The sequence below is a fragment of the Mirounga angustirostris genome, unplaced genomic scaffold (assembly GCF_029215605.1).
Source record: "Mirounga angustirostris isolate CCGP_5_RB_7025 unplaced genomic scaffold, mMirAng1.0.hap1 SCAF_9, whole genome shotgun sequence".
In the NCBI taxonomy this organism is placed as follows: Eukaryota; Metazoa; Chordata; class Mammalia; order Carnivora; family Phocidae; genus Mirounga; species Mirounga angustirostris.
This window is the reverse complement of record NW_026991717.1, coordinates 42,463,806-42,476,165: the sequence shown is the minus strand read 5'-3', so window position 1 is coordinate 42,476,165 and position 12,360 is coordinate 42,463,806. Positions and strand designations below refer to the sequence as shown.

Genomic DNA, 12,360 nt, shown 5'->3' with positions numbered 1-12,360 from the left:
TAGAATCCTTGAGGACAAAGTAAACATGCAGAGGAGGGCAGGGAAAGAGAATACAGGAAAATGAACTAAAGCTCTGATCAAAACCAGCCTGAAGCTCACACAAACCTCCCACCATTCAGACCTCCTTTCAGCATCATTACTGCTCCTCATTAGAAGATTCACAGGGAAGAACTCAGATTGACGCAGCCTGGTCCTATGTCCATCGCTTTGGCTGGACGAGTAAAGTACCATGATTCACAGCCTTTCCCAAAAGCAGGAAGAAAGAGTGCTGGCCTGACAAAAACCACAGAGGGTCAACTCCTTGAACATATAGATTTCTGTAAGTCAAGCTGCTATGTCCACGTTAACCCTATCAAAGGCTTCAATAAACATCTACAGAATCAGAATGTTCTGGTCTTCCTAGTGCTCTGCAGTGATGTAGCATTTCAAAGATGGGTTTGGGCAACTAGCAAAAAATACTGATGTGTTTTCCTCAGAGCACAGTAGCATGGATTTTTAGAAAGGGGGTCCACCAATGCCACTTGGAGAGAGAAAGGAAGGTGGCAACCAGCAACCTGTTCCATGTGGTACCCTCAGCTCTACAAATATACTTATTGTCCAGTCCTTTGAGCAAAGTACCTTGATTTAATGGTATTGCTACCACCACCAAATCTGATCTCTAAGAACACTGTTAATAATGCACAAAGGGAAACATTTGGATTCTTCTTGAAATAGTGTCCATATATCAAAATTCTTAAATGGTTCAACAGTGATACACAGACTTACCACCTAGAAAGTCCCAATATTATATACACTTGGTGGTAGAGAAAAACCAGGGAAGTGAAAATAAGACACAGTTGTTGTTTTTTTTAATTCCCATCAATTAACAAAATTCCCCTAAGGAAATTTAGGGACTTTAAAATTCCTAACTCTAACTTCTTTCTGAACTTAAGTTCTATACCACATCAGTGTGTTCTTACTCATAAAGAAAACGAATGCCAACAGTTACATGCAGATAGTGGAGCTGAAATTTCTTCTAATCAGTACACATTTTATAAAAGAAAGATTTCACTGGTCTCAGAAGATTTTTTCCCCCTTCTTTTCCAGAATGAAGGTGAAGGTATAGAAGAACTGAGCTGTTCACGCTTGTTCAGCCCCGGTTGAGGCCAAATTTACAGGCTTGTCCAAGAAATGGCTGGGGCAAAGGGGCAGAGGGCAGGGCCCTTCTCTTGAGGGGACAGAAACTGACACTGACATCCTTAGGAGCTTTGTTCCCATCTAGTGGGCTCCAGGAATTAGACATTCGATTAGCAGCAACTTTCTGGGTACTGTATTATCAATAAGTGTGAGTCAATGACACATTTCATCTTCTTTCCACATAGAAGGTGAAGGCCAATACTAAGACCAACTGAATCTTCTGCCACAACAAGACCAAGAATGGAATATCACTGGCACCATACATGAAGTCACAAGGCACTCAAGATGTGTTTTAGAAAAGCCTGTCTTGTTTAACTAACTGTCCCAAGTTTTTTCCTTATTCTGCTAATGGTTGAGTCCACCGGCTCCCTTAATAACCTCCTCTAACCTTCCAGAAGGTATTTCCTTAGATCTAAGGTAAATGCCTAGGCCAGTGATTCTCAAATATTTTTACTTCAGGACACCTTTAAAAATCCTCTTAAAAATTATTGAGGACTCTGAAGAGCTTTTGTTCATGTTGGTCTTATCAATCGGTATTTGGCATATTAGAAATTAAAACTGAGAAGGGAGAAGAGATGAGAGACAGAGCCCTGACTGGATAGAGCGTCTGGTCCTAGACCTGCGTAGCCATTCCCTGCCCTTTGGCTTTACTTGAGCCAGAAATCTCCCTTCCAGAGAACTTGATCTGGTTGGGTTTCTGCCACTAGGAAATGAAAGAGGCCTGAACACTATATCCACAAAACAAAGAATAGTTTAAACCAGTATATAAAGGAGTAGAGTGAGTGTAACAGTGATGCACCCCCTTTCATTTGTCATCCATTGAGAGCCTCCAGAGGGCTTAAGAAGGTAACCATCACCACTAACATTTCTACAGTGCCTATGGATTTCAAAGTGCTTTCATATTAAGTATCTCATTTAGTTTTCTCTACAACCCTATGAAACAGCTTGTTTTATACCCATTTTACAGATGAGAAAACCGGGGCGCCGAGATGGAGCCGTTAAGCCGCTCAGCCAACACAAAATCCAAATCTTATTCTCTAGATTCCCACGGTCATAGTTCCTGTCTCACATAATGCTTGCCACTTTATAGGACACAGACCTGTAGCACAAGCCTTAATATTTTCAAGTCCCAGATTTTTTATCCATCGTCTTGCAGGGGGAGGGGAGTGGTCTGCATAGCAGATCCCCTAAAATACCAATCGTATTTGGCTCTGGTCTGTGTGGGGCGTGAAGAGAACATGACTGGGGCTTAAGTTAGAACGGCAATCATGCTTTTCGAGATCTGTAACTGAGGGGCTGCGGGAGGGGGCACAGAGGTGGTGCTGGGCAGGAACTGCAGGAGAAGCCAGATAATGCACCCTGCAGATAGTCCACAGGCTGCGCCACAGCAGCGGGAAGCAAAGAAAGCATCTCTGCTCCGGGTCCGGGCGGAAGAGATGCGGGAGTCGTGGGACTCAGATTCCGAGGTCTGGATTTGAAAGGCGCCCACACACAAAGAAACCTTGAAGTTGAGTTCCCGCGGCACGACGCGCAGAGTTCGAAACCGAGCCTTCCTTCCCAGCAGCGGTGGAAAGGTCTAATCCACCCGCTCACCCAGCAAGGCGCGGATCTTCTTTTATCCCCTGGGGCTGCTCGGACAGCCGACGTCGGGCACGCCCGAGGCTCCTCCAAGGAACTACAAGTCCCATCTAACCCTGGGACGCGGGCGATGATGACGAAGCTCCCGCGGATTGGCCGCGCGGGGCGGGGCGCGCAGGCCTTCTCCAAGGGAAGGGGCGGGTCGCAGGGCGGGGCGAGCGGCCGTGGCTAGGCGGACACGCCCCCTCGCCCGCGGCCCCCTCCCCGCCTCTCTCCGCCGCTTCTCTCGCTCCCGGGTCAGAGGGCCGGAGCGAGAAGATGGCGAAGACGTACGATTATCTCTTCAAGCTGCTGCTGATCGGCGACTCGGGGGTGGGCAAGACTTGCCTCCTGTTCCGCTTCTCCGAGGATGCCTTCAACACCACCTTCATCTCCACCATCGGTGAGGGAGGGGCCGCGGCCGGGGACGGGGAGTGAGGGAGATATGGGGGGCGGGTGCAGGCGGGCCGGGGAGCGGGCTGGAGGAGGGCTTGGGAGCCCCAGGGAGGGGACCCTGGGGACAGCAGGGCGGCGAGGGCAGTAGGAGAGGCTGAAGGAGTGAGGGAGAGGGGCGGGCGGGGACGTGAGGCTGGGAGGGGGGGGTGAAGAGGGAACTTGGGGGCAAAGGAAGGGGAAGGAGAACCAGAGCAACAAGGACTCGGGGTATTGGGGAAAATGAGAGGGCTGGGAGAGTGACAGGGAAGGGTCTTAGCGGGACAAAGTGGGGGACGGGAGACACGAAATCTCATGGAGAAAGAGAAGGGGATAGTGGGTGTGAAATGGATTAAAAGACAGGAAAGAGGAAGGAAATGCGAAGGGGGAAATGAAGCTTTGGGGGAATGGGAGGGACGTGAAGTAAAAGAACAGAGGACAAGGGACAAGAGAGGTGAGAACCCAACAATCGGAAGGGAATTCAGAGGAATGAGTGATCAGGAGGTGAGGGATGGGGGGCACTGGCCACAAGAGGTCTGTATCTCTTGTCACGGGAGGGGCAAAACAAAAATTGCAGGATGGGGAGAAGAGTTCAGGGGATCAGAGGTCAGAGCGAGGACAGGTGGTGAGAAAGTAAAGGAAAGCTGGGTGTGAGATAGAAAGGAAAAAGAGAAGCAGAATATACACTCCAGAGGTTGAGCAGAGAAGACAGAGAAAATGGGAAAGGGAGAGGAAGTGGAAGAAAGCGTGGGGCACAGGACTTTCTCCAATAACTGGGAACCCTGGTTACCATTTTCTCTCTCCCTTTCCTTTGGCTCAAGTGCAGGAGAAAGAGCAAAACGGACAAATGGTGGAATAATGTCTACAGAGTATTAAATTGTTCTGTGAGCCTTAACCGGTGTTAAGAGAATTGGTGACTCTTTGGAGTGGTGTGGTCAGGAAAATAGGGTTCACTCCTTTACTACCATCTCCTGAGAAGCATCACTTCTCAACTTTGTAAATTCTTGGGCTTGAATGTTTAATAACTTCTCAGTGGAGGAATTCATCTTACATTTTGCCTGCCTCCCTATGCGTTTTGCCTTGGTTTTAATTATTACTTGCTAAATGAATCACAACATACAGTGTACCCCCCAATTACTTTGAATTGATTAATCGTTTTTCCTGATCTTGGCGGGGAGCTGTCCTTTCTACTTTTGTCCTGGCAGACTTTGTGTTCAGGTAAGGAGATCGGTAACTTAGCATAAACTGAAGAGCAAATCAAAGCTGGTTTTAAGCTGCCTGCACAAGTGACCTTAACATCATTTCCTTTGTTAAATAGCTGCAGTTAATTAAGTACCTTAAGAATCTTAGCTTTTGGTTGTCTGGGTGATGTTTGTGGTTTCTAATAGTAGCTCACTTAAGCACCTTTCACGGGCGCCTGGGTGGCTCAGTTGGTTAAGCGGCTGCCTTCGGCTCAGGTCATGATCCTGGAGTCCCGGGATCGAGTCCCGCATCGGGCTCCCTGCTCGGCGGGGAGTCTGCTTCTCCCTCTGACCCTCCTCCCTCTCATGTGCTCTCATTCTCTCTCTCTCTCAAATAAATAAATAAAATCTTTAAAAAAAAAAAAAAAAAAAAGCACCTTTCACATGGTTCTTATAGCATATGTCACCGTGAATTTCTGGGATTATTATGGTGCTATGGTAACAATTGTATTTGAATATTGTGTGTTTTAAGGATAATTTACCATTAAAAAAAAAAAGAATATTTGGGTATAGAGCGCTCTCAAAATTGAGAACTAGGGAAGTCTATGTTTGTTTGTTCTGGCCTCTTTCAGATGGATTGAGTGCTCTGAAACCTCCCCAGTGTTATGATGTCTGGGTTTAGGGAAGTTTGAGTTGCAAGTTCTTGGCAGTCATTCTTGAGTGGGACTTTTTCTTTTCTGAGGAAGCAGATTTTAAATGTCATGTCTCAAGTATATTCCTAAGAGATTTGGTGGGAGCTGTCACAGCAACTAAAGGACGTTAGTTTTGGATGCTGGTACTAATTTCAACACTCCGAATAAATCTTTTACATTGTTGAATGCATAGTGCAGTCCAGATGGTAAAGGACAATTTCTAACAAGTTGAGTGGGTAGCCTTTTGTCCATTCTTCGTGTGACCCTCCCAGAAGCATTCTCCTGTGTCAAAAGTGAGTGAGTCTCGCTGATGTAGTTTCTGTTAAGCTCCTTGGCTGACTTTTGCTCATTTGAAATAGCTTTATTAGCTTCCTTTTTTTTTTTGGCCTTAATTTTTGTCCCACATTTCCTGTAAGGGTATCTGCTTCCTTTTGTGATAGTAGCTTTTAAAAATTACTTTTCATGCTGATGGCTTAGAATCTTTCTTGTGGGGACTTTTTTTTTTTTTTTTAATTGAAATTGGTTCCGTGAAGGATTGCAGCTGTGAAGGCAGGAAAACCAGTGTCCTGAAACTGTGTGGAACATAAGGTAGACGTTAATTGGGATGAGTCTCAAATGTGATCTTGGTCTTTGTATTTTCTGTGGGGTGGATGTGGTTAAAAGAGGCTATGAGCTGTGTCTTCAGTTGACCTGGAGGAGGGGAAATCCATGCGTCTTATTTAGCCACAGAGCCCGACAGGAAGTGGTACTGCCTTCAAACAGCAGAAAAATTTTTTTTACCTGAAACCTAATGCTTTGCATTTGAAATTAAGCTGGGAAAAGAAGGTGAATATTAACACCATTCTAGTGAAAAAAAGTTCCACACGTTCACTAACCACAGTCGTAGGCTTGGAGTGTCCCCATGTCTAGCAGCAATGCTCACTCCCCACAACCCTCTCCCCCGTCTGCTGGTGATCTGAAGTTGTTGAGGTAAGAGTTGGTGGTCCATCTCCTCCGCAGACATAATTATTTTTTGAGGTACCTAGGTGTATAAGTTCCTGGGCTTTTCTGACTGGGTTTTGACAGAGTCTGCCACAGCCTTGCTCACTAAACCTGATAAGGTCAGCATCACAGGAAAAAGCCATTTCTTAACACCTGAGGTTTGTGTGTGTGAGATTTGGTAGATATGCATGTGTGCTTGTTTCTTCCCGTGCAGATACATGTTTAGTCTTAATATTACTTTGTCAAAGTTAAGTCATTTTTTTTAAAAGGCATCTGCCATCTTTAGATCCTGTTTGGTAGTGATTCAGCCATCATGAAAGGAAGGAGACAGTCATTTTGATTACAGATACGGCTGTCTCATGAGTACTTTCTTCTCATTTCTCTAAGGCTCTGCTACCTTCTCTGAGATCCCATCTCCCCACATTTCCTTTCTGCTCTTGGGGGTGGTGGAGGGTGCGTTATCTTTCACCTGAACCCATTGGGAATCTTGAAGTGTATCAGTCAGGTAATATTCGTTAACTATTGAGTAGGGATGATGTATCCATTTGAAATTATAGGCCTAGTGCCTAGGACCAACCAGCGTTTCAGTTCAAAGGTTTGAGAACTGAAAAAAAATTTTCTATTTTTCTTTCTTTTTTTTTTTTTTTTAAGATTTATTTCTTTATTTGAGAGAGAGAGAGACAGCAGAGAGAGAGAGCACCAGTGGGGTGGGCGTGGGGGGTGGTGTGAGGGGCAGAGGGAGAGAGAGGGAGAAGCAGACTCCCCGCTGAGCAGGGAGCCCGATGCGGGGCTCGATCCCAGGACCCTGGGATCATGACCTGAGCCGAAGGCAGGAGCTCAACCGACTGAGCCACCCAGGTGCCCCTGAAAAAAAGTTTTTCGATGAGCTCCCCCAAACCTCCTACATAATCATAATGTTTTAAATGTCTGTAAGATGTGATGTTAAGACAGCCAGGAAACAGTAATACAGTCAGCTGTGCATTATATTTCCTGTGGGATGTGGGTGCAGTTGACTATTGATATGAGGCCGTACCAACACCTTGGAATGGCCTGTACTGAGCAAGGTGCTGATAGAACAGAAAGAGAAAACCTAGCCCTAACTGGACAACGTGAGCCTCTTCCCATCGCTGTCTCTCCCCTGCCCTCCCCCCTCTTCCTGGTAGGGTATTTCCTGAGTGGTTTCATTATTTAGTCTAGTCATAGTTGATAGCAGAAAGAGTTGGAGATTATCGACTTTCTACCTCTGCCCCAATTTATAAGTAGGAAAACTAAGGTTAAGTTGACACAGATCGCACAGCTGGTTGTAGCAGAACTTCTCGTGAAGCCCCCAATTCAAGTCTGTGTGACTTCTCACAGTTGAGCTGCAGCTAATTCTCCTCAGTCTGATCGGCCCCATAAATCCAAGTCGCCCCCTTTTCCGGGGAGGAATTAGATTTTGCCTTTATGCTCTGCTGTGAGGAATTTCTCCTGGGATAACTCTGCATATGATAGCCGTCCTTTGCCCTTTCTTTTGTGTCCCTAGTTACAGGTTGGGAGATCAAAGTGCATCCTGTCATTAAAATTCCTTCCACGTGCAAAATAGCTAATGAAATCATGTTAATAGCAGTATGCTGGTTAATTGTTGCAGCCTGGTCTCATCAGAGCGCTTTTAGATATTTTATTCTGTAACGTTGCATTTTTTGCTTGGATTCACTTTTCCTAAAATCAGGGGTTGCCAAAGTATGGCCCGGGACCAAATGTGGCCTGCAGTTTTTGTGCCTTTGGAACACTAGTTAACATTTCTAAAGGGTTATTAAAATATAAAACGAAGAATATACAACAGAGACCATATGGGATCTACAAAGCTTATAAAAATATTTATTAACTGTTCCTTTGTAGAAAAAGTTTGTCGACCCCAGCCTAAAATTAAAAACTGGTTTTGGTTGGTAGCAATTCAAGGCTGTTATCAAGACTTATTGACTGAAAAACAAACTTTGTCATATTTACATTTTTATCCAAGCTGTCATCAACATTTGGCTGAGCATCATCCAGATACGTAGAGCAAGTGGATTTTAATTTTCATAGTTGTTTTCCTTGGTTTCAGCCTCTCAAACAGAAATATGCAAGGAACATGCAACTTCAGATTGAACACTTTGTACATAAAGCCTTATTTTAATGTCATTGTGTTCTCTCAAAGCTGTCAGGAGATTTTCCATCTAAGCGATAGCTTTCCTAACAATACGGTTTCAGCAAAAGTAGAGCTTAATGCTTGATAATAAAGGGTTAAACTTAACCTTCTCAATTAGTGTTCTAGTGAATGAGAAAAGCCCTTCAGTAAATAGAGAGTGGGTGTGGGGAAACTGAGTCTTGGATACACTGGATATGTTTTAAGACTAAGCGTACTTTACAAAAAAGCGTTTTGCCAGTTGTTCTGCCTGGAAGCAAATCAGGGAGGAGGTTGTCTGGGCAGCAGTGCAAGGATTGTTTGGACCCACTGAGAGAGCTAGAGGGAAATAGGTTTGGATATTGTCTTTGAGGGAAATAAGTGTAGCTTCTGGAGACCAGGAAAAATGTAGCAGTTGATTTTTGCATGAAGTCCGATAACTGGATCTGAAAAGAACCATGGAACCAGAAGCGGAAGACCGACCTGGGGCTGGGGCGGGGGGAGCTGGCACGGCCTGAGGCTGGGTCTCGTCGAGGCCTGCCTGCCTGCACACGGAGCCTTTCTGGGGACCAACTCTCTTGTGTGTATTATTAGAAATTAGAGGGTTCTGCAGGAAAGAGATTTCATGCAGGATGAGGAGAAGCTTGGAGGGGGGGATGGAGAAGTGGATTTCAGGTGGTGAGTAATACCGTGGAGCGTAACATCATAGGGAACTTCTGAAATGGAAGTAGCGGTGAAGTGGACTGTTCCATGTCTGGTGTTAGGGAGAGAGCGTGGTGAATTAAGAGGAGCAGTGGGGTCTGCAGTCAGTTCACGTCCTGGCATCTGGCATTCCTCGTTTTCTGGCCTTGGTGAGTCACTTGTCCTTCTAGGGCCTTAGTTCCTTCATCTGTAATAGAGTCTGATAATATTATACCAACTTTTCAGGGTTGCTGTGAATTCCCTAGGGCAGGAATCAAGCCTTATTCACCTTTTAAATTTCCAAGGCCCATGTTAAGTGACTCATCAGCTGGATGCGTGAATGGCTTGGTGGATGAATTGTGAAAGCCCTATATGAGCTATAAAGCATTGCTTGAATTTTGGTTATTATTCTCTTTCATGGTATTATAATTAGATTATGTCTGAGATAACAATCAGAAGTGCTTAATTGGAATTCTTAACGCAAGAATGGTATTTTCCTCAGCATAAAATGTTATATATCTTTCTATTATCGGTTTTAAAGGGATGTTTTAGACTAGGTAAGATATCACTTAAATTTCAGTCTCCATAATAAGCTGTTTAACACCCGGCTTCCAATCCCCCACTGACATAAATACCAAATAGAAAATGAGTGAAATCACTGGGTTTGCTGTAGAAGAGCCATGGCAGCTTTGTCTCTGCCCATTAGCTTCAAACAATGCAACAGATGCCTGTTAACAGTTTCATGCCCAGTTTTAATTAGCAGATGGAGCTCTGTTTGTGTCTGTATTCTGCCCAGCGCTTGTTTGAGCGACAGGATAGTGAGTGGATTGGAACCGGGCTGCGCATTTGGGTTGAATAAAGCCAAATTCTGTTTTTAAAGAGATGAGTATAAACACTTATTGTATAGAACTTCTTGTGTATGTCACTGGAATGGCATAGGGTCTAGAGTAAAACGAATGTTTACAGTTAGGTTTTCTGTTCCTAGGACCTTTCTAAAATTACAGAAGGTAGAAAAAAAATGACCACTTTATGGCTTAAATGAAGGGCTTTACTGTCATGAAGTGGCTTTCTTCGAAGACCCATTTCAGTATTTGGGCAGTGTATGTTGAGGAATATGCAAAGCTGGGATGAACCAGACTTCAGCACGAATCTGGGCAGGGGCGGGACCAGTGGCGCCCCCCCCCCCCCACACATACACCCCCACGCAGCGCTGCCTGGTGTAGCCTACTGAGCTCAGCGAGACCAAGGGCTGTGAGGGACCCCGACCTCCGCCGCACTGGTGGAGGGAGAGGGTGCATGCCTTTGCCCTACACATTTGCCATCTCTTCTTGCAAGTGAATAGGTTTGCTGTCCATCATCTTAGGACTCAACTTGAATGATAATTGGATATGTTGTATCTGGAGATGTGTGCTTTTCCTCTGCTCGTTTTGTGTCGGGGGATTTTTCTTATTTTGAGTTGAATTAATAAGAACCTTCGGGCCACCTGGGTGGCTCAGTCGGTTAAGCGACTGCCTTCGGCTCAGGTCATGATCCCAGAGTCGTGGGATCGAGCCCCATGTCAGGCTCCCTGCTCAGCGGGGAGCCTGCTTCTCACTTTCCCTCTGCTTGCCTTTCTGCCTACTTGTGCTCTCTATCGTCAAATAAATAAAAATAAAATCTTTAAAAAAAAAAAAAAAGGACCTTCAAGGAAGTAGGTACCTGATTGTCTCTAGAGGAAGAAATGTCTGCCTTTTTTTTTTTTTTTTTTTTTTTTAATTACCCAGGACTTCCTTTGGGAAGCCACATAAAGTGGTAGGGGCAGTTGGAAACTGTTCTCTGCAGCAGACCTGTTACTTGGCTATGATGAAATACCTATTTTCTCGCTGTCTTACCTGTAGCATTCTGCATTGGTGTGACTGGGCGCTTTGGGATTTACCTGTTGCTGAACGTTCCGACATTTTCCAAGTAGCACTCATCTTCCTCAGCCCAGAATGTTAATTCTTGGTTCCTGGGGGAAAAATGCTAAAGCTCTCTCTGTCTTCATGTTGATCAAATTTAGGCTTGCTCTCCCTGAGAGAGAGGCTAGGACAGTGCTAGTTGCCACCTGGTGCTAGCATTGCAGGACTTCCAAGCACTTTGTTTGCAAAAGCCGGGTTAGGGATGGAATCCCACCTCATCACGGTGAAAACCAGCTGCGAAGCGGTCAAGCAGTGTGTCGTGTTGCATAACTTTCTGCTGGTGGAGCTGGGACTGGTATGACTTCCCCGCAGCCCATTGTGATTTTGCATATTTTGGCAAAGAACCTGGCAGTGATTATTTATTTATTTATTTATTTATTTATTTATTTATTTATTTATTTATTTTTTGGTCAGTGATTATTTTAATTACTTATAAATGTTTTCCTGATATATGAAGTGGAGGAACACTCTAAAATACACACTCACGTTTTGACATGAAGTATAGGGTGATCTATTTAAGAGTTGAATTGTAAGAGTTTGTTTCTTATGGCCCTATGCAAAATTTATCTGGAATAGGTATTACAAGATATTCTAATCTCATACACACAAGTACACAAGCTCCATCACAAAAAATAAATAGAAGGGTTTGCATTGTGAGCGGTCAGTGACTAACCCTACTGTAATTTGTTTGTTGCCTCTGAATTTGGATGGGGTAACTGTTTATGGTTTTCAACAAAGAACTTTTTACTTTTTCCTTTCTAAAGGTCTCTGAATAAAATCTTGAGATGGCATGGAAAACAATTTCTTATTGAGAGTTAACTCTTTCGGTTTTGGAATGATTCAGACCACTGTCTCAGTTCAGACTCCACTAACACCTCAACCTTACCAGGGTTTGGGGAGAAGGGTTGGATTGGGAAGAGGAAAAGAATGAAAACAACATTCTACCCTCCACCCCTGTCCATTTCTTTGGCTGCTCCTTCTTTTTGCTTTTGTTAGTAGTTGGAGAAACTATTGGGAAGGAGTTAGAAACTTCTGCATGTAAGAGTGTGAAGACTGGAGCACCTGGCTGGCTCAGTCGGAGAAGTGTGTGACTCTTGATCTCGGGGTTGTAAGTTCAAGCCCTACATTGGGTGTAGAGATTACTTAAAAATCTTTAAGAAAAGAAATAATTATAAAAGGGTGTGAGGATTAATAGTGACTTTTGACTTCATTGCTGTCTTGTATTGTTTAGAACTAGTTAGTAAAAAAGTGGTGCTTGTCTCAGTCACAGCCAGTAATGAACAGTGACAGATTAGGTTGTTGTCCACAAACAAATAATTTGAGTGAGTGCATTTCCCCTTTTGTCTACTTACTATTGTTTTGAAAATTTCTGGTCTTACAGAAGCATGGAAAATTGGTGGGACAAGCAAAATAATCTCTTTCACTTCCAGAAAATTCCATTATAATCAAATTTTATTTATTTATTTATTTATTTTTTAAGATTTTATTTATTTATTTGAGAGAGAGAGAGAGAGTGCAGG

General features: G+C 44.2%; 1 protein-coding gene across 2 annotated transcripts in view; it reads left to right on the top strand.

The window, feature by feature from the left end:
• The first annotated feature begins 2,981 nt into the window (after window positions 1-2,981).
• Window positions 2,982-12,360, top strand: part of RAB8B (RAB8B, member RAS oncogene family) — a 54,115-nt gene continuing 44,736 nt past the window's right edge. The window contains exon 1 of one of the 2 annotated variants that reach the window (XM_045899916.3): window positions 2,982-3,196. In XM_045899916.3, coding sequence (XP_045755872.1) covers window positions 3,073-3,196 — 124 coding nt within the window. In that variant the 5' untranslated portion in view covers window positions 2,982-3,072. The remainder of the gene's footprint in view (window positions 3,197-12,360) is intronic. The other variant, XM_054513489.2, reaches the window with a different exon arrangement.